Source organism: Myiozetetes cayanensis, unplaced genomic scaffold (genome assembly GCF_022539395.1).
Source record: "Myiozetetes cayanensis isolate MyiCay16 unplaced genomic scaffold, myiCay2020 scf5-8, whole genome shotgun sequence".
NCBI classification, from domain to species: Eukaryota; Metazoa; Chordata; class Aves; order Passeriformes; family Tyrannidae; genus Myiozetetes; species Myiozetetes cayanensis.
Window position 1 is genome coordinate 1,198,200 of NW_026087742.1, and position 16,949 is coordinate 1,215,148.

Below are 16,949 nucleotides of genomic sequence, written 5' to 3' on the forward strand. Positions count from 1 at the left end.
AGCCCCCACCCACACACACAACACCCTCTTCCACACAGATGTTCGCCCAGGATGCCCAGCCAGGTGTTTGCCGGGCAGACCCCCCTATTCAGCTGTCGGGCCCCCAGCCCAGCTGTTCTTCCTCCGCCCCTGCCCCAGCCCAGCTGTGCCCCTTCCCCAGCCCGCTGCGGGGCCGTCCCGCAGGTGCGGGGCCGGAGCGGGGCGGAGCGGGGCGGCCGCGGGGCGGAGCGGGGCCGGCGGCGGCGGCGGCGGGGCGGCCCCGAGCGAGGAGCGCCGCTGGATCCCCGCGCATCCCGCTCCGGTAAGTGCCGGGATCGGGGCAACGGGATCAGCGGAACCGGGCAGGGTGGGCACCCGGCTGGGTCAGGGTGAACCGGGCGGGATGGGGATGGACCGGACAGGATGGGACCACTCCAGGGTCAGACCCAACCCGACAGGATGGGACCCAACCGGGTCAGAGAGAACTGGGCAGGATGGGGCTGGACAGGGCAGGATGGGACCCTAAAGGATTAGAGCGAAGCCGCTGACCCCCCCGAGCATCCCGCTGCCGGTAAGTGCCGCGTATGGGGTGGGGAGACGGAACAACTCGAACCGGGCAGGAGGGGGCTGGAAGGACGGGATGGGATTGGATAGGACAGGATGGGACCCTACAGGGACCGAGTGAGCCGGGCAGGATGGGACGGGACAGGGCAGGATGGGACCCTAAAGAGCGTCAGAGTGAACCCGCTGCCGCCTAGCACATCCCGCTGCCGGTAAGTGCCAGAAACAGGGGGAACGGGATCAACAGAACCGGGGCAACACAGGACCCGACTGGCTCAGAGTGAACTGGGCAGGATGGGGCTGGACAGGGCAGGATGGGACCCTACAGAGTGTCAGAGTGAACCCGCTGCCAACCGGCTCATCCCGCTGCCGGTAAATGACGCACAGCGGGGGAACAGGACCCCCCGAACCGGGACAGGATGGGACCCAACTGGCTCAGAGTTTACTGGGCAGGATGGGGCTGGACAGGGCAAGATGGGGCTGGACTGGTCAGGAAGGGACTGGAATGAGTAGAAAGGGACCCAACAGGGTCCGAGTGAACTGGGCAGGACGGGGCTGGACAGGACAGGATGGGACCCAACAAGAGGTCATGGTGAACTGGGCAGGATCAGACCTGAAAGGTTCGGACGGGACTGGGCAGGATGGGTACAAACTGGGCAGGATCGGGCCCAGAGGTGTCAGACAAAACTGGGTCAGGATGAGACACAAGATTCAGGGCTGGATGTGGCGGGACAAGATCGGGCTGAGCAGGATCAGATCCAAGGGAGTGAGCCTGAACCAGTCAGGATGGGACCCCAACAGGGCCAAAGCAAACTGGGCAGGATGGGATAAGGGAGCCTGGACCCTGCCTTTATATATATATCTATATATATATATCTATATCTATATATATATATATCTATATCTGTTTGTCCATATATACATCCAAAGGTATAAATATATTGTATATGTGAGCATATCTGCACAGATGTGTGTATAGAAGCATAAATATATTTGTATTTTTGTGGATGGAGTCCTGTATATACCCAAGGGTGAGTCCCTGTGCTCAGAGAGGGTAGAAGGTTGTATGTTTGTGTGTGTGTGACTGGAGACATATATATTTACATGTACAGAGACATGCATGTGCGTGAGGAGCCAGATATGTGGTTGTGTGTACTTAGAGAGATAAATGTAGAGATGGAGAGAGATGTATATTTATGTAGAGGGCTGTATATATTATTTATACAGAAAGGTGCAAGTGCTTGTATAAGTGTTTGTGCACGTGTGGGTGCATAAATACATGAGCCTTTACGCATATTATGGATGTGTGGGTTCAGACAAACCCAGCCCTGCCCGCTGAGCCCAGGCCAACTCATTGCACCTTCCCAGTTCCCAGCAATTCCCATTTCCAGCAGGGAAACGCTGCCCAGTTGCTCAGAGTTGCTCAGAGCAACAGGGCAGGTGATTTAGGAGATGGGGCACTAAAGCCCGGAGAGGTGGAGGGGGTCACCCAAGGACAGGGTACATTGGTGGCAGACGCATCCTTGTGTCCCATTCCCGAAAGTCCACGTCTAGTACCCCAAAATTCCCAATTTGTCCCCATCCTTACACCCCCAGGCTTCCCTAATTGGAGATTTCCCTTAAAACAACCAAGCCTTGGTCCCCACCAGGGAGTCCTGGGGCAGAGGGGATATATCCTTGGCCACCTTGGGATCAGCCAGGCAATGTCTGGGGACAAGGATATGGTGGCTTTGGCCAAGGGAACACATGGCAGGGGAGCGTCCCCCCCTTCATCCTCGGAAATCTGCTGAGCCAGAGCTTTCGCTTCCCTCCAGCCCAGCTTTGTCCAGCCCTGCTGGGGAGCCACAACCCCCCCACCTCACCACAATGGGCAGGACAAACCAAGGAGGAAGGATTCCGAGGCAGGAAACCCCCTTCCTTTATCCTATTTGGGGACAGCAGCCGCCAGGATATTTTTCCACTGGATCCAGCTTGCAGAACCCCCTTCCTATTAATACAGGGTGTTAATTAAAGCTAATTCCATGGAAGAAGGGCTGGCGTGAGATGGTAGGAGGGGGGCAAAGCCAGGGGAAGCTCCAGGCTGCTGGGGAGCAGGACCAGGGATTGTTTTTAATCTCTTTCCCATCTGGCCACAGAATAGTCCCACTTCTCTTTCCCAACCCTTGTTCCTCCCCCATAGGCACCTTAAATCCCTGGGATAAGGGTGATCCCATCCTCCAGAGCACCCCAACACCACGGGCACCTCTTTTTCCCCCCTAAAAGTCTGATTTCACCATGGATTTCACCTTTTGCCCATCACAGTGGCATCAGGGCACCCCCTTTCCCCTTTAAAAGTCTCATTTCCTGATGGATTTCGCCAGCGCTGTTACATCAGGGCACCAGGACCATAATCCCATGGATCTGGGAGGCACCAGCCCCATCTCCCCGAGCAGGGATTCCCGTGAGGGTTTTTTGGGGTGAGGAAAGGGATTTTTGGGGATAACCCGCCCGGCCCGACGATGAGCTGTGCCCATGTTGTAGGGGTGCCCGTGTGGGCAGAGAGAGGGTGTGGGGTGTGTGGGGTCCACGTGATGCCCACGGCGCCACTCCACGCAGCCCAGTGCCCACCCCGCCGTGCCATGCCATGCCGTGCAGCGCCATGTGAAGCCCAGGGGGGCCGTGCCGTGCGGTGCCCACGCTGCCAGCCCGGTTCCGTTCCCGTTTCCCCGCGGAGCTGCCGCTGGCTGGAAAGGGGAAGCGCTCCTTGCTCAGCGCCCCGGGGGGGGGGAGGGGGCACAAACCCGCCCCGTGCTGGGCACAGTGGCAGGTTCCAGCACCCCGTGGCGCCCGCTGGCACCCCGTGGCACCCTGGCAGGTAGGATGCTCTCCCAGGTGCCCCTAAATACCCCTTTAAATACCCCTTTGCCGGCCACCTTGTCCCCACGTCCTCGGAGGCGGAGCACACGGGACGGCAGAGGCTCCTGTGGGTGCTGCCCCAACCTGGGGGGGTCCTGGGGGAGGTTTGGGGGGTCCCAGGGAAGGTTTGTGGGATTCAGGGGATAGGGAATTCTGCAACCCTGAGGCACTTATTGGCTTGGAGGTGGCAGAGGTGGGTGCTGGGACTGCCTGGAGCTGGGGTGACAGTGGGGTGGCAGGGGGGCTCAGCAGGGCTCAGCGGGGCACAGTGGGGTTCTGGGGGCTCAGTAAGGTGTGAGGGGCTCAGTGGGGGGTGCAGGGGCACTCAGTGGGGTACCAGGGGACAGGAGGCATGTGCAGCATCCCCAGGCCCAGAGCACCCCCAGAACTGCGTCCCCAACACAGAGCATCCCCACGCCTGCCCCCGGGGCTGGGCCGGGCCGGGCTCCTGGCAGGTGGCCTGTCCCGGGATGGGCGGGATGGGTGACGGGCTGTGGGGCTTTGGCACCCCCTGCAGAGGAGCAGGAAGCCGTGCCGGCCGTAACGGCACCTCCTGCCGCAATTTCCTCTCCCGCAGAGGGATGAGGGGAGGGTTGGCCTTGTGCAAACCTTCCTAAGGGTTGGAAATGCCACGGGGAGTGGAGCTGAGATGGTGGTGACTGCGGTCACCTCACTGTCCAGTGTGTCACCAGCTCGTGTATCCCACTGTGTCCACCTTCACCTTCCTGTCAGACCCCTAAACCCACTCTCGTGGCTTAGAACTGTGGAATCACAGCATGGTTTGGGTTGGAAGGGACCTTAAAGATCATCTTGTTCCATCCCCTGCCATGGGCAAGGACACCTTCCACTATCCTAGGCTGCTCTAACCTGGCCTTGAACACTTCCAGGGATCCAGGGGCAGCCACAATTTCTGTGGGCAACCTGTGCCAGGGCCTCTCCACCCTCACAGCCAGAAATTCCTGCCCATTTTCCCACCTATCCCTGCCCTCTGGTAGTGGGAAGCCATTCCCTGTGTCCTGTCCCTCCATCCCTTGTCCCCAGTCCCTCTCCAGCTCTCCTGGAGCCCCTTTAGGCCCTGCAAGGGGCTCTCAGGTCTCCCTGGAGCCTTCTCTTCTCCAGGGGAACCCCCCCAGCTCTCCCAGCCTGGCTCCAGAGCAGAGGGGCTCCAGCCCTGGGAGCAGCTCCGGGGCCTCCTCTGGACTCTCCCCAACAGGTCCACATCCTTCTGATGTTGATTCCCCATATCTGGAGGCAGCTCTGCAGGGGGGTCTCACCTGAGGGGGCAGAGGGGCAGAATCCCCCCCTCCCCTGCTGCCCACAATCCCTGTGGGATCAGCCCAGGGCACGGGGGGGTTCTGGATGCCAGAGCACATGGACAGGGCACGTTCAACTCCTCAGCCATCAGCACCCCCACATCCTCCTCAGGGCTACTCCCCATGCCCTCATCCCCCAGCCTGGGTGGATGCTGGGGGCTGCTGCATTCCACAGAGTCACACAGGTTCATGCTGGTGGATGTGACACCGCACAGACGAGTCCCCCACTGTCCCCTTTGTCACTCACAGGTGCTGCTGAGGGGCCTCACCAGCAGAGAGGACACCGACGGGGTGGCAACGCCGCCATGGCCAACCTGACAGCCCTGGTGGGCGCCGGGAGGAACTCATGCACCTTCCACGAGGAGTTCAAGCAGGTGCTGCTGCCCCTGGTGTACTCGGTGGTGTTCGTGGTGGGGCTGCCCCTCAACGCCGTGGTCATCGGGCAGATCTGGGTGGCGCGCCAGGCGCTGAGCCGCTCCATGATCTACATGCTCAACCTGGCCGTGGCAGACCTGCTCTACGTCTGCTCCCTGCCCCTGCTCATCTACAACTACACCCAGAAGGACTATTGGCCTTTCGGGGACTTCACCTGCAAGTTCGTCCGCTTCCAGTTCTACTCCAACCTCCACGGCAGCATCTTCTTCCTCACCTGCATCAGCGTCCAGCGCTACCTGGGCATCTGCCACCCCCTGGCCTCGTGGCACAAGCGGAAGGGGAAGAGGCTGACGTGGCTGGTGTGTGCCGGGGTGTGGTTCATCGTCGTCGCCCAGTGCCTGCCCACCTTCGTCTTCGCCTCCACGGGCACCCAGCGGAACCGCACGGTGTGCTACGACCTGAGCGCCCCGGACCGCTCGGCCGCCTACTTCCCCTACGGCATCACCCTCACCGTCACCGGCTTCCTGCTGCCCTTCGCCGCCATCCTGGGCTGCTACTGCAGCATGGCCCGCATCCTGTGCCAGAGGGACGAGCTCATCGGGCTGGCCGTGCACAAGAGGAAGGACAAGGCCGTGCGCATGGTCATCATCGTGGTCATCGTCTTCTCCATCAGCTTCCTGCCCTTCCACCTCACCAAGACCATCTACCTGATGGTGCGCTCCTCCGACAGCGTGGCCTGCCCGGCCCTGCAGGCCTTTGCCATTGCCTACAAGTGCACCAGGCCCTTTGCCAGCATGAACAGCGTCCTGGACCCCATCCTCTTCTACTTCACCCAGCGCAAGTTCCGCGAGAGCACCCGCTACCTCCTGGACAAGGTGAGCTCCAAGTGGCGCCACGACCACTGCGTCACCTACGGCTCGTAGGGGAGGACGGGGCCACCTCAGTGGCACCATTTTGACTTTTCAGCTCCATGGCTTCAGCTGGGGACGTGCTGGAGGACAGGAGGATGGCGTCTCCCAAGCTTCCAGCACTGTCATCCTGTCTCCAGCCCGCAGCGGCGCAGTATTAACCCACCACAGTGTCCTCTCCCTGGCTCGGTTGCTCAGCTGGAGCAGCTCAGCATCACGTTTGGTGGCCAAGCCACCAATGCAATAAAAATCCACTGGAGAGCGTGGTGGAACCACGCAGGACACGGTCCCCAGCTCAGGAGGAGCTGCTGGGGGACAACTTCTCCCCTTACTCAAAGAGAAATTCCCGGGTGGGAAGGTGAAAAGGAGACACCCTCTCCCAGGCTGGGGAGGGTTTAAGCTCAGCTCATTATCTGTCTGGCAGTCACAGGCCCATGTGTTTCTCCAGCTCAAGATCCGTGTTGTGGATGTTTCTTGGACGTCCCCAAACCCCAGTCCCCAGAATGGGGCCACACCAGCAAGACATGGGGACCCACTGGTACCACTGGTGCTGCAAAATGGTGGCAGAATATCCCTGGCCAGACTGGGAACTGGGAAAGGGGACATACTTGTAACTGGGACACCCATGCTGGGTTTTCCACCCAAGCCATGACCATGGGCTGGGTCAGACACAAGCCAGCAACAATGTCACCTGCACGGGGACCTTCAGCATCATCCGAGTCCAGCTCCCTGCTTAGCCCAGCACCCCAAACCCGGCCCATCCTGGTGTCTGTGGCGCCCTGCTGTCACCTCCTAACCAGGACCCACCAAAATCAGAGCCAGCACACCCGGACACAACGCCTGGAGTTGGGAACCCCACGTCCCCGAGCTACTCAGTGTCCTCAGCCACGTCACTGCACGTCCCACCGTTGGTGTGGCCCCTCCACTGCTCCCACACTGCACTGGGGACCGAGCTTTGCTCCCACAGCCTCTGGATGCTGCTCCCTCCCAGCAGGGAGGGACTGGCGAGGTGGACACCCCACTAATCGCTCTGCCAGTCTCCTTTAAGGTGTAGGATGCATGGAATAAGGCTCCCCTCTCTTCACTGCCTCTGCACACCCACTGTATGTGCATCCAGAGAATATCTGTGAGCAGGGGGAGGGCTGGGCCCAGCACAGGCTCCACCTGAGCACAGCATGTGTATCTATAAGTGTATGTGTGTATATAGAGCATAAATACAGATATATATATATATAGACAACTGCGGGTTTCACTGGTTGTCATAATCACATCTGAGTCGATTTAAGGAATTCGCTTCAAACCTCCGGGGATGAACATCCCTCCAGCTTGGCTGCCTGCACCTGGCCGAGGGTGCAACTCCCCTTGCTCCCTGCAGGTACCCGGTGTCCTCCTCGGGTACCTGGCCACCCGAGGACCTCCCCAGCATCCAGTGAGGGTGGTCCCAGAGTGTCTCCTTGCTGTCACGAGGATGAGGAGGGTGCCCACAGCGGTCAGGGGCTCTTGGGCGATGCTCAGAGATCTCAGCATCCCTTGGGCTGCTGATGGAGGCGGATCCTGTGCCGGTGTCGGCCCAAACCACCCGGTTTTGCAGGAGCGGTGGCAGAGTCCCGATGGGGAGGACACCGACTCGGGGTTGGGGCACAGGATGTGATGGAGGAGGCAAAGGCAGCCTCGTGCTGCCGAAATCCCCTCCGACGCATTTTTGGGGTGCTGCGATGCAAAGGCAAAACGCCCCGGGGGGGCTGCGAGAGCGGCGGGGGAGGGACAACCCCGGCCTGGTGTTCCCAGACGAAAGGGAGGGGACAGGGTGGGAGGTGCCCGGCCACGCCACCCGGACCCAGGAGAGGGCGCAAAATATTTAGATTTGGAGAAAGCCAGCCGGGTCTGTAGGTTCCCAACCGGGTCTGTGGGTGCCCACCCGGCTCCAGGGAAGGAGGGAGGGAGGGAGGAAGGGAGGGAGGAGCCCTGCTCCATCACAGCGCCCCGGGCCTGGATTGCACCCCTGGGACGAGGTGGGAGGACAAAGTTTAACCACGATAAAGCTCGTGGGGGAGAATGAAGCAGCTTCCAAAAAGTCTGGTGATGGCTGCAGGGACTGACGGTGGCCTCAGGGACTGCGTGGGCTCAGGCCAGGACATTCAGTGGCCTCAGGATGAGGTTCCTGATATTGGAATCACCAATTCTGGATGCTTTTAAGGGTTACTTTGGGTCCAACCATGTCCTACATGGCCTTGGGGTCCTGTCAGCAGTTCCCTTGGAACCAGCTGGCCTCGGAACCAGGGTGATGGGATGATGTCTTAGAGATGAGGGAGGTGCTTCAAATCATCTCCTTTCCTTCTGAGATGCTCAAAACCAGCTCTGAGGAACAGCTCCTACAGCACTGAGAGGATGCGGCTCTGCCCAAATCCTGAATGCCAGAAGGGGGGACATATCGTGGGGACATCATCCTTACAGCCTGGAGACACCCAGCCCTGGGGGAACAGGGAAGGAGGGCGGAGGTTGGGAAGGGAAAGCCAGGGAAGGAATATTTGCATCTCACGGCATCGCTGGAGGTGCTTTTTAGATCCTGAAAAATGCATTTACAGGGGATGGTGAATTTTTTTATTTTTTTTTTTTAAATCACTAGCAGGTTTTTGTGACCACGGGTCAGAGCCAGCAACATCCTTTGCACGTCCAGGACACTTCTCCAGCCCCATCCAGGCTGCCAAGACCACGGCTCAAACTCCCCCTCCCCAGTCATCCCAGCCACCTTCAGTTTTCACCTCCCCAGCACTAAATCTGCTGTCTTGGGGGAAAAAAAGGGTTATAGGCTGCAAATAGCAAGTGCTGACAAGAGATGCTGAAAACCCACGAGGAAGTCTGTTTGCAGGGCAGTGCTTTGCTGGGAGCTTTGCATGTTGGGAACAAGGTGTTCTGCCTTCCCCAGGATGAGCTGCAAAGCAGGGGCTGGAGAAATCCACTGCAACGGGAAGAATCTCTCCCTGGCACCCACTTTTTTGTTTAGTTATCCTGTTTTCCCCTAAAAAGAAAAAGCTGGGAAGAGATGGAGGGAATCACAGCATGGTTTGGGGTGGGAGGGACATTAAAGATCATTTCATTCCAAACCCCCTGCTGTGGGCAGGGACACATTCCGCTATTCCAGGTTGCTCCAACGTGGCCTTGGGCACTTCCAGGGATGGGGCAGCCACAGCTTCTCTGGGCAACCTGTGCCAGGGCCTCCCCACCCTCACAGGGAAGAATTTCTTCCCAATACCCAATTTAAAATCTCCCCTATTTTGGTGTCAAGCCTCTTGTCCTATCACTGTATGCCCGTGTAAAAAGTTGCTCTCCCTTTTTTTTATAAACCCTTTTACGTAAGGGAAGGGGATGAAGGATGCTGGGGAGAGGTGGGAATAAAGGATGAAGAGGGGGATGAAGAATGCGGGGAGGGAGGGGTTGAAAGACGCGGGAGGGGGGTGAAATACGGGAGGGTGGAGAAGGATGTGGTGCCAGGTGCTCCTACTGAGCCTGGGAGCGAGAGGGCAGCTCTGCAGCCCCCCACTCCGCCCCCTCCAAAAGAAAAAAAAAAAGGAAAAATTAAATAAATAACCAACTAAAAGGGATCCAAACTTCAACCCTCCCCCTCTGCGGGAGCAAACCCCGCCTCCGGGGAGGAAAGTTTATTTGAATGCAACAAATAAAAAAGCAGGGGGTGAGGGAGGAGGAAAAGCCAAAAAAAAAAAAAAGGAAAGGAAAGGAAAGGAAAGGAAAAGGGGAGGGGGGGGGAGAGAGAGAGAGAGAGAGCGAGAGAGAAAACAAAGCGGGAGGGATGCAGCCCGCCGGCTGCCCGGAGGAGGAGCGGGGCCGGGCGGTGCCTGCGGCGGGGCCGGGGCCGGGGCGCGGCGGGGGCCGGGGGCGGGCGGAGGCGGCGGCGGCGGCGGGGGGCACCGACAATGGCGGAGGGGGCAGCGGCCGGGGGTAGCGGCGGCTCGGTGCCTCCTGCCCGCCTCCTCCCCGCCTTCCTCCTCCTCCTCCTCCTCCTCCTCCTCCTCCTCCTTCTTCTTCCCGGGTAGGAAAGTTTCAGCGCCGAGCGCGGAGCAACAGCCGGGCCGGGCTTTTGGCAGCCTGGCCCCGTCGGTACGGCAGCTTTCGCTTCGCTTCGCCGAGCCCGAGCCCGCGGGCCCGGCTCATGCCGGGGCTCCGCCGCCGTGCCCGGCCGCCCCGCCGCCCCCGCCGCCGCCGCCGCCGCCGGGCCCGGCGCTGAGCGCGGAGCCGCCGCGCTGGCCCAGCGTCCCGGCGATGCGCAAACTCTTCGGGGAGAGCTGCCGGCAGCCGGCCGGGGCCACCGGGAGCGGCAGCGGGAGCGGGACGGGGAGCGGCGGCCCGAGCGCCCGCGGGGCTCCCCCGCCGCCCCCGCCCCGCAGCCGCGTCCCGCACCCGGCGCTCCGCTCTCCCCGCGGAGCTCCGCCGGAGCCCGGCCCGCATTCCTGGCATAACTCGGCTCGACCGCAACCACCCTCCTCCTCCCCATCACCCCGCGCCAACGGGGAGGACGAAGCCGCGGCGGCCCGTTCTCCCCGCGCCTCGTCGGGCAGCGAGGGCGAGGGGCAGAGCGCTGCCCACCGGCCCCGCGCCGCTCGGAAGAAGAAGGAGGAGAGCGGTGCTTGGGAGAGCCCGGCGGATGGCGGCGATGCCGAGGCCGAAGGCTGCGCCAGGGTGGTTCCCCGGCACCCCGTGCCCGTGGTGGCCCGCGTCTCCAAGGTGAACATCCTGCCCTTCGCCAGCCCCGGCGGGTCGCGGAGCAGCAGTCGGTATTCCAGCACGGAGACGCTGAAGGAAGAGGAGCAGTTTGGGATGTGTTGGCCCAGCCAAGGGCGGACTCTCCAGGCGGGGTACGGGATCTATCGGTCGCCCAGTTTCGGGACCAGCGATGGCCTGGCCTGGGCACAGCCGGGGGTCCGCGCCCGCCCCAAGCTGCCCCAGGGCATGGCCAAGGCCAAACCGGACCGTGGGAGCGAGAGCCTGCAGCAGCCAGGGCCGGAGGGGGAGCGGGCCAAGCACCGCAAGTCCTTGTCCAACCCTGACATTGCCACCGAGACCCTGACGCTCCTCAGCTTCCTCAAATCGGACCTCTCGGAGCTGAAGGTGAAGAAGAAAGGGGTGAGGATCAGCCTGGACTCGGGCTCCGATGGATGCTCTGGCACTGCCACCCCCTCCCCTGGCAGCTGCGGGGCCGCTCACCCCCCCAGCCGCTGGGCACCGGGCGAGCGGCCAACGCTCAAGGACCTCACGGCCACTTTGCGTCGCGCCAAGTCCTTCACCTGCTCCGAAAAATCCGGGACGCGGCGGCTTTTCCTCCAGAGTGCCATGAAGCCGAGCTCCTCCGAGCTCCTCCTGGCCACCACCGACAGCCAGGACAGGGTGGCTCCGGATGGGGGGCAGCAGCAGAACGAGGAGGCTCTCCCCGTGGTCATCCAGGACCAGTACATCCAGGAGGCGAGGCAGGTCTTCGAGAAGATCAGCAGGATGGGTTCCCAGCAGGATTACGGTTTTGCTGCCGAGCAGAAGGACAGCGGAGGTGTGGAGGGTGCTGAGGGGGTGGCACCGACGGACACGACCGACACGACCCTTCGGGGGCAGGTGGAGAGCACAGGCTGTTTGAAGGAAGTGCAGTCGGAGGAGAACCTCGCCCGCAGTAAATCCGTGGAGGAGCTGTCGGGTCACGAGTCCAGCGTGACGGACGAGGGCATCGTCACGGAGCCGGAGCCCATGGCAATGCCCTTCCAGGACCTGCACCAAGCTGTGGAGGCCTGGATGCTGCCCAACGCTGGGCCAGCGGCCGGTGACTCCGAAATGCCGCTACCCTCTCACCCTCTGGCAGCGGCTGAAGACCTTCCAGCTGGCAAAGCCGAGACGCCGAGCACCCCTGGCAGCCTGCGGCGCCGACGGAAGTTCCCATCGGTGGGTGCCAGCGGGGCGGAGGGTGGCAGCGAGGGCGGCACCGAGCCCTACCGCTCCCTGAGCGACCCCATGCCCCACCGGCGGCGCTCGGTGGCGGAGGAGGCGAAGAATTTCTCCGTCGACAGCAACCTGCTGGGCTCACTGAGCGCCAAGGCGGGCGTCCCCCAGCCCGCCGGCAGCGCGGGCAGCGCGGGCAGCGACCTGTCCCTCAGCAGCGATGGCCCACGCGACTACAGCAGCCTCATCCAGACCATCGTGAGCCAGCCCGGGGCCATGGCCAAGCTCATCGACGAGAAGGGCAACGGCAAGACCATCAAGAAGAAGTCCCTGAGCGACCCCAGCCGCCGCGGGGAGCTGCTGGCCGGCGCCTTCGAGGGGCCCGGCGAGGCCATCAGCGAGCTGGAGCCCAGCATCCCCGCCTCCAGCAGCGAGCCCATCCTCTCACCGGGCGCCAGCCGCGGCTACGCCTTCGACCCCAAGCTGGCCGACGTGCTGTCCCCTCGCGTGGCCCGGCGCAGCTCCAAGAAGCGCTCCAACCGCGCGGCCCACCAGGAGAACCAGCCGCCCCCCGCGCCCGCCGCCCTCGCCAAGGGCCGCCCGGCCGCCAAGCACGTGCGGCACACCAGCGAGCCCGCCACCTTCGTCCCCATCGCTGTCCCCGAGCCGCTCGCCGTCCCCTCCGGCCACCACGGCCACCTCCCCGCGCCAGCCGCCGGCCGCTCCCCCGGGAAAGCCTTCCCGACGCTCCAGCCTCCCTCGCTGGAGGATGTCACCAAGCGGTACATGCTGGCCCTCAACTCAGGTGACACGTCCCCCGGCCCTGGGGATGGGCCCCGCTCTCCTCCGGCCGCCCCAGCGCCCCGGCTGCCCCGCTGCCCGCGGCTGCCCGAGGAACACGGCCCCAGGACCAAGCCACAGGTGGTAAGTGCCCCTCCTTCCTACAAACACCTTTGTCTCCCGGGATTCGTGACCCCTCCAGAGCACTGGTGGCTTCGGGGAGCCGTCACGTGTCCCTTAGGGGTGGACAGATTCCCATGTGTGGATGAGCTGCTGGATGGCCAAGAGCCTTCCCAGCCCTTCCCAGCATTCCCCAGGGGACAAACTCTTGTTTGCTGGGGCAAACCTCCTTGATAAATCCCCAATTTTTGGATAGGCAGAAGCAGTTTCCAGGTTAAATAGCACCGTATTTTGGTGGAAGGGGTTTTATAAATATACCTATTTTATGTTATGCTTACATATAACATCTTATGATCTCTAAGGTCTTGATATATAAGGTTGTGCTGCTCTTGACCATTCCTGAAATGGCCTTTTCCTTGGCTGCAAAGGCTGAAATGGTCCTTCTTCTTGGGGTTCCCTGTGTTATACCCCTTCCTGAGCAAACCTGCATTTACCCCCTCAAAAATCTCTGTCCTTCCCTTGGGATCCTGGGCTTGCTGTGCTGGTGGGTGGGGAAAAAGGGGGAAAAATATCCCTGTGCATGCACAGAATATTTGACGGATGGGTAAAGTTTGATCCAGTCTGGGGAAGAACTGATGTAGTTTGGGGGGGTGTAAAGGTGCTTTGCTCGCTCCAGAGTGCTGCCACGTGTTTTGGGCTCTTTCCTGGGGTGGGATTTTGGCACTGCCGGCCCTTTGGCCGTGGTTTGAACGCGGGCTTGGGTTCCCATCACTCCGCGGGAGTGTTTGTGCCGGGAAGGACTTGGAAGCATCACCTCCTCCTGAGCACAGCAGTGCCAGCACCCACGGGGCTTTGAATAGCGCCAGGAGAAGCCCAGAAATACCCGTTCCCGTGGGGGATTTGCCGGGAGCTGGCAGGAACGGTGCTGGCAGGGCTCTCGCCCCCTGCTCCGGTGCCGGTTGGAGGGGATGGGCTGGACTGTTCCCTTCCAGCAGCCAAGCCTGAGGTGCCCAGGGCTGTGTAACCCTTGCTGGCCAGGGCAGAGCCATGTGGAGCAAAGGGGGTTTTCCTTTGGATGTTCCCAAAATCTGGAGCCCTGCAGCATCTTCCCCCAGGATGCTCTGCTGGGGTCTGGCATCCCCGCAGCATCCTTAGTCCAAGATGTCCTCCTTGGGTCCAACATTCCTGCAGCACCCTCCCTCCAAAATATTCTTGTGGGATCCATCATTCCTGCTGCATTATTCCCCCAAGATACTCTTCTGGGATCCAGCATCCCTGCAGCATCATTCCCCCCCGGATATTCTGGGGTCCAGCATCCCTGCAGCGTCATCCCCCCAGGATATTCGTGTGGGATCCATCATCCCTGCAGCATTATTCCTCCAGGATGATCTCATGGGATCTAGTGTCCCCACAGCATCATCCCCCAGGATATTCTTGTGGGATCCAGCATTCCCACAGCATCATCCCCCCCCCACGAGGTTCCTCTGGGGCCTGGCATCCCCACAGCATCATTCCCCCAGGATATTCTCTTGGGATCCAGCATCCCTGCAGCATCTTCCTCCAAGATATTCTCCTGGGGTCCATCATCCCTACAGCATTATTCCCCCAAAATATTCCTGTGGGATCCAGGCATCATCCTCCTCTGGGGCCTGGCATCCCCACAGCATAATTCCCCCAGGATTTTCTCTTGGGATCCATTATCCCTGCAGCATTATTCCACCCATGGCGTTCTCCAGTGATCTCTGCTCCCTATCCAGCTCCTTCTCTGGCTGTTCTCCCCACTGCCAGACAACAACCATTGGTGGGGTCCTGCTTAAAACTTCCTTGGGGATGTTTTGGGTGAATTTGGGGTGAGTTTTGCAGCTCTTTGGCCTGATGTGCCAGTTTGTCCTCTCCAGTCTTGGGGTGGGAAGTGCTGTTGAAGCATCGAGAGTTATAATTAATCAGGGTAACGAGGGGCCTCCTGGGGCTGGGGCTGATGCCACCTTGGGGACATTGGCAGGTCCCCAAGGCGTGGCAGAGCCACCCAGTGGCATTCCTAAATTGTTAATGTGTTAGGTTTATACAATGTATGGCCTGTTTGAATGATTTATGAAGAGATATTTCCTACTCAGGCGGCTCCCGGGGACGGCACCAACCCCGCCATGGCCCCGCATCAGGGATGCTCTGCTGACCCCACACCCCCAGCCCCGGCTTCATCCCAACTCTGGGGTCATTCCAGGTGGATTTTGACCAACTGGGAGCCCAGTTTGGCTGAGCATCACCTCCTGTCCATGTGCCACCCTGTGGGACCAGAGCCCGCTCCTCACCTTGCTTGAACCCTCCGGCCTCGGGGAAGAGGGTGCGAATTTTCCCTTTTAAGGGCAAGGCCACGGCTCTATCTCCAAATCTCCCTCCTGCCTTGGGATTTCTTTGTGCTCCAGCCATAACCCCGCTGAAACCAGGAGTTTTTTATTTCCCTTTTTGATTTATTAGATACTGGAGCTGGGATGTTTTATTTCAGAAGGCACCAGCTCGGGCTGGGAGGGGCAGAGGGGGGGACGAATTGCCGGAATTATTAGTGAGAGCACCGAGGACCGGATACAACTTGGCACTGGGATGGCTGGCTGGGAACAGGGATTTATGTTCTCCCTGACCAAAGGGGAAGAAATAAGCTCTATTTTTGACTCTTTCGGTTTTTCTCCTCCCTAACTCGATGGAAAGAGCCGTTTTGGGGAGTGTGGGAGGGAAAATGGTTCAGCGCCGCTCAGGAATTTGGGGGGTGTGGGACCATCCATCCCACATCGTGGTGCTGATCCTTCAATCCTGGTGTCCATCCCTGTGCTGGGAAGGGATTAATAACGGGGTCTGGCACGTGTGTGTGGTGATGCTCCCTTGGAATACTCTCTCCCAAGATCTCACACCCCCAAGATGCTCTCCTGGGGTCAGGTATCTCTGCAGCATCATTCTCTTACAATGTTCCCCTGGGATCCAGCATCCCTGCAGCATCATTCCCTCAGGATATTCTCCTGGGATGCAGCACCCCTGCAGTATGATCCCCCTCAGGATATTTTCCCAGCCCCCCTGGTTTGGTGGTGGTTTTGGCAGAGGTGAGGGCATTTCGGCCTCCCGGCACGTCCCACCCGGAGAGGTAACGTGCTGTTCTCCCTCGGGGGCTGGACTGTTTGTCCTGGGTGCTTTCCAGCTTTTCCATGGAGCTGGAGCCATCCAAGCCATCCTGGGTGCACGGGAGCTCCTTCACCCTGTTCCTGATGATGAACACGAGGCTTTTAATTCCCGAGGGGCCGTTGGAGGCACATCCCACTCCAGCTGCGGGAGGAAACAGTGCTTTTAAGAAAACAAGGAAAAAAACCCCAAAACCCAAGATAGAGACTTTTTCCTGCCTCCAGCTTCCCATAAAACCGCCGGAATGGGCAGCACATGCTTGCACACCCCAGCACTGAGCAAGGATGCGTTTAGGGTGGATTTGGGATGCATTTGCTGCTGGGCGAAGGGATGAGTGGGAGGCCAGCCTGGCAATCCCATGGATCTTCCTTTTCCCCCCCACGGCCGAACCCGTCTGGGGATGGAAAATGAGGGATGTTCTCCATCATGGCTCTGTTTGTTGACTTAGCAGCGCTTGGATTAAACAGGAAAATATTGATTTAAATATAGCACCTCTCGGGAGCAGGGGGAGTCGTGGGAACGTGGCCCCGGCGCCCCATCCGCCGCCTCCTCCACCTGCTGCTCCCTGGACAGGGTGACCACACCCCAGAAAAACCCCAGCCGGGATGGAGGGGCATTCCCAGAGGGAAACCTCGGGGTCACATTCCCAGGGATGCTTGTGTAAACCACCCCCTTTCCAGCATCCTCCCTCCGAGCTCCCCCCATCCTCACTGCGGGGACAACTCGAGGGATGGATCCCTGCATCCATATAATTCCTTGGCAAAATTCCTTGACATCTTTGGACCTATTTGTCCCTCAGTTTATCCCAGGATAAGTTGGACCTGTTTATCCTTGCCCTAAATCTCCACAGAAAGCAGGTTTTGGGTCGTGGCGGGGAGTTGTCTTGTTTTTCGGTGTTCCTGGAAATCTAGAATTA

The 16,949-nt window shown here is 60.3% G+C and overlaps 2 protein-coding genes across 4 annotated transcripts in view; both read left to right on the plus strand.

Annotated features, from left to right (window-relative positions):
* Positions 1-247: 247 nt before the first annotated feature.
* P2RY6 (pyrimidinergic receptor P2Y6) lies at positions 248-7,256 on the plus strand. 3 transcript variants are annotated; one of them, XM_050333475.1, is made up of 2 exons: positions 248-301; positions 4,998-7,256. In XM_050333475.1, the coding sequence occupies exon 2, from the start codon at positions 5,054-5,056 to the stop codon at positions 6,044-6,046; it is 993 nt and encodes a 330-aa protein (XP_050189432.1). In that variant the 5' UTR covers positions 248-301; positions 4,998-5,053; the 3' UTR covers positions 6,047-7,256. The 3 variants fall into 3 exon arrangements, with proteins under 3 accessions (XP_050189432.1, XP_050189433.1, XP_050189434.1); XM_050333476.1 differs by lacking the exon at positions 248-301 and adding an exon at positions 392-550; XM_050333477.1 differs by lacking the exon at positions 248-301 and adding an exon at positions 3,351-3,394.
* A 2,583-nt stretch (positions 7,257-9,839) lies between these two features.
* Positions 9,840-16,949, plus strand: part of ARHGEF17 (Rho guanine nucleotide exchange factor 17) — a 30,057-nt gene continuing 22,947 nt past the window's right edge. Inside the window, exons 1-2 of the mRNA XM_050334098.1 lie at positions 9,840-9,881; positions 9,980-12,892. Coding sequence (XP_050190055.1) covers positions 9,840-9,881; positions 9,980-12,892 — 2,955 coding nt within the window. The remainder of the gene's footprint in view (positions 9,882-9,979; positions 12,893-16,949) is intronic.

Coding starts and splice junctions, on each gene's coding strand:
- P2RY6 (XM_050333475.1), top strand. CDS start 5,054: ATGGCCAACCTGACAGCCCTGGTGGGCGCCGGGAGGAACTCATGCACC.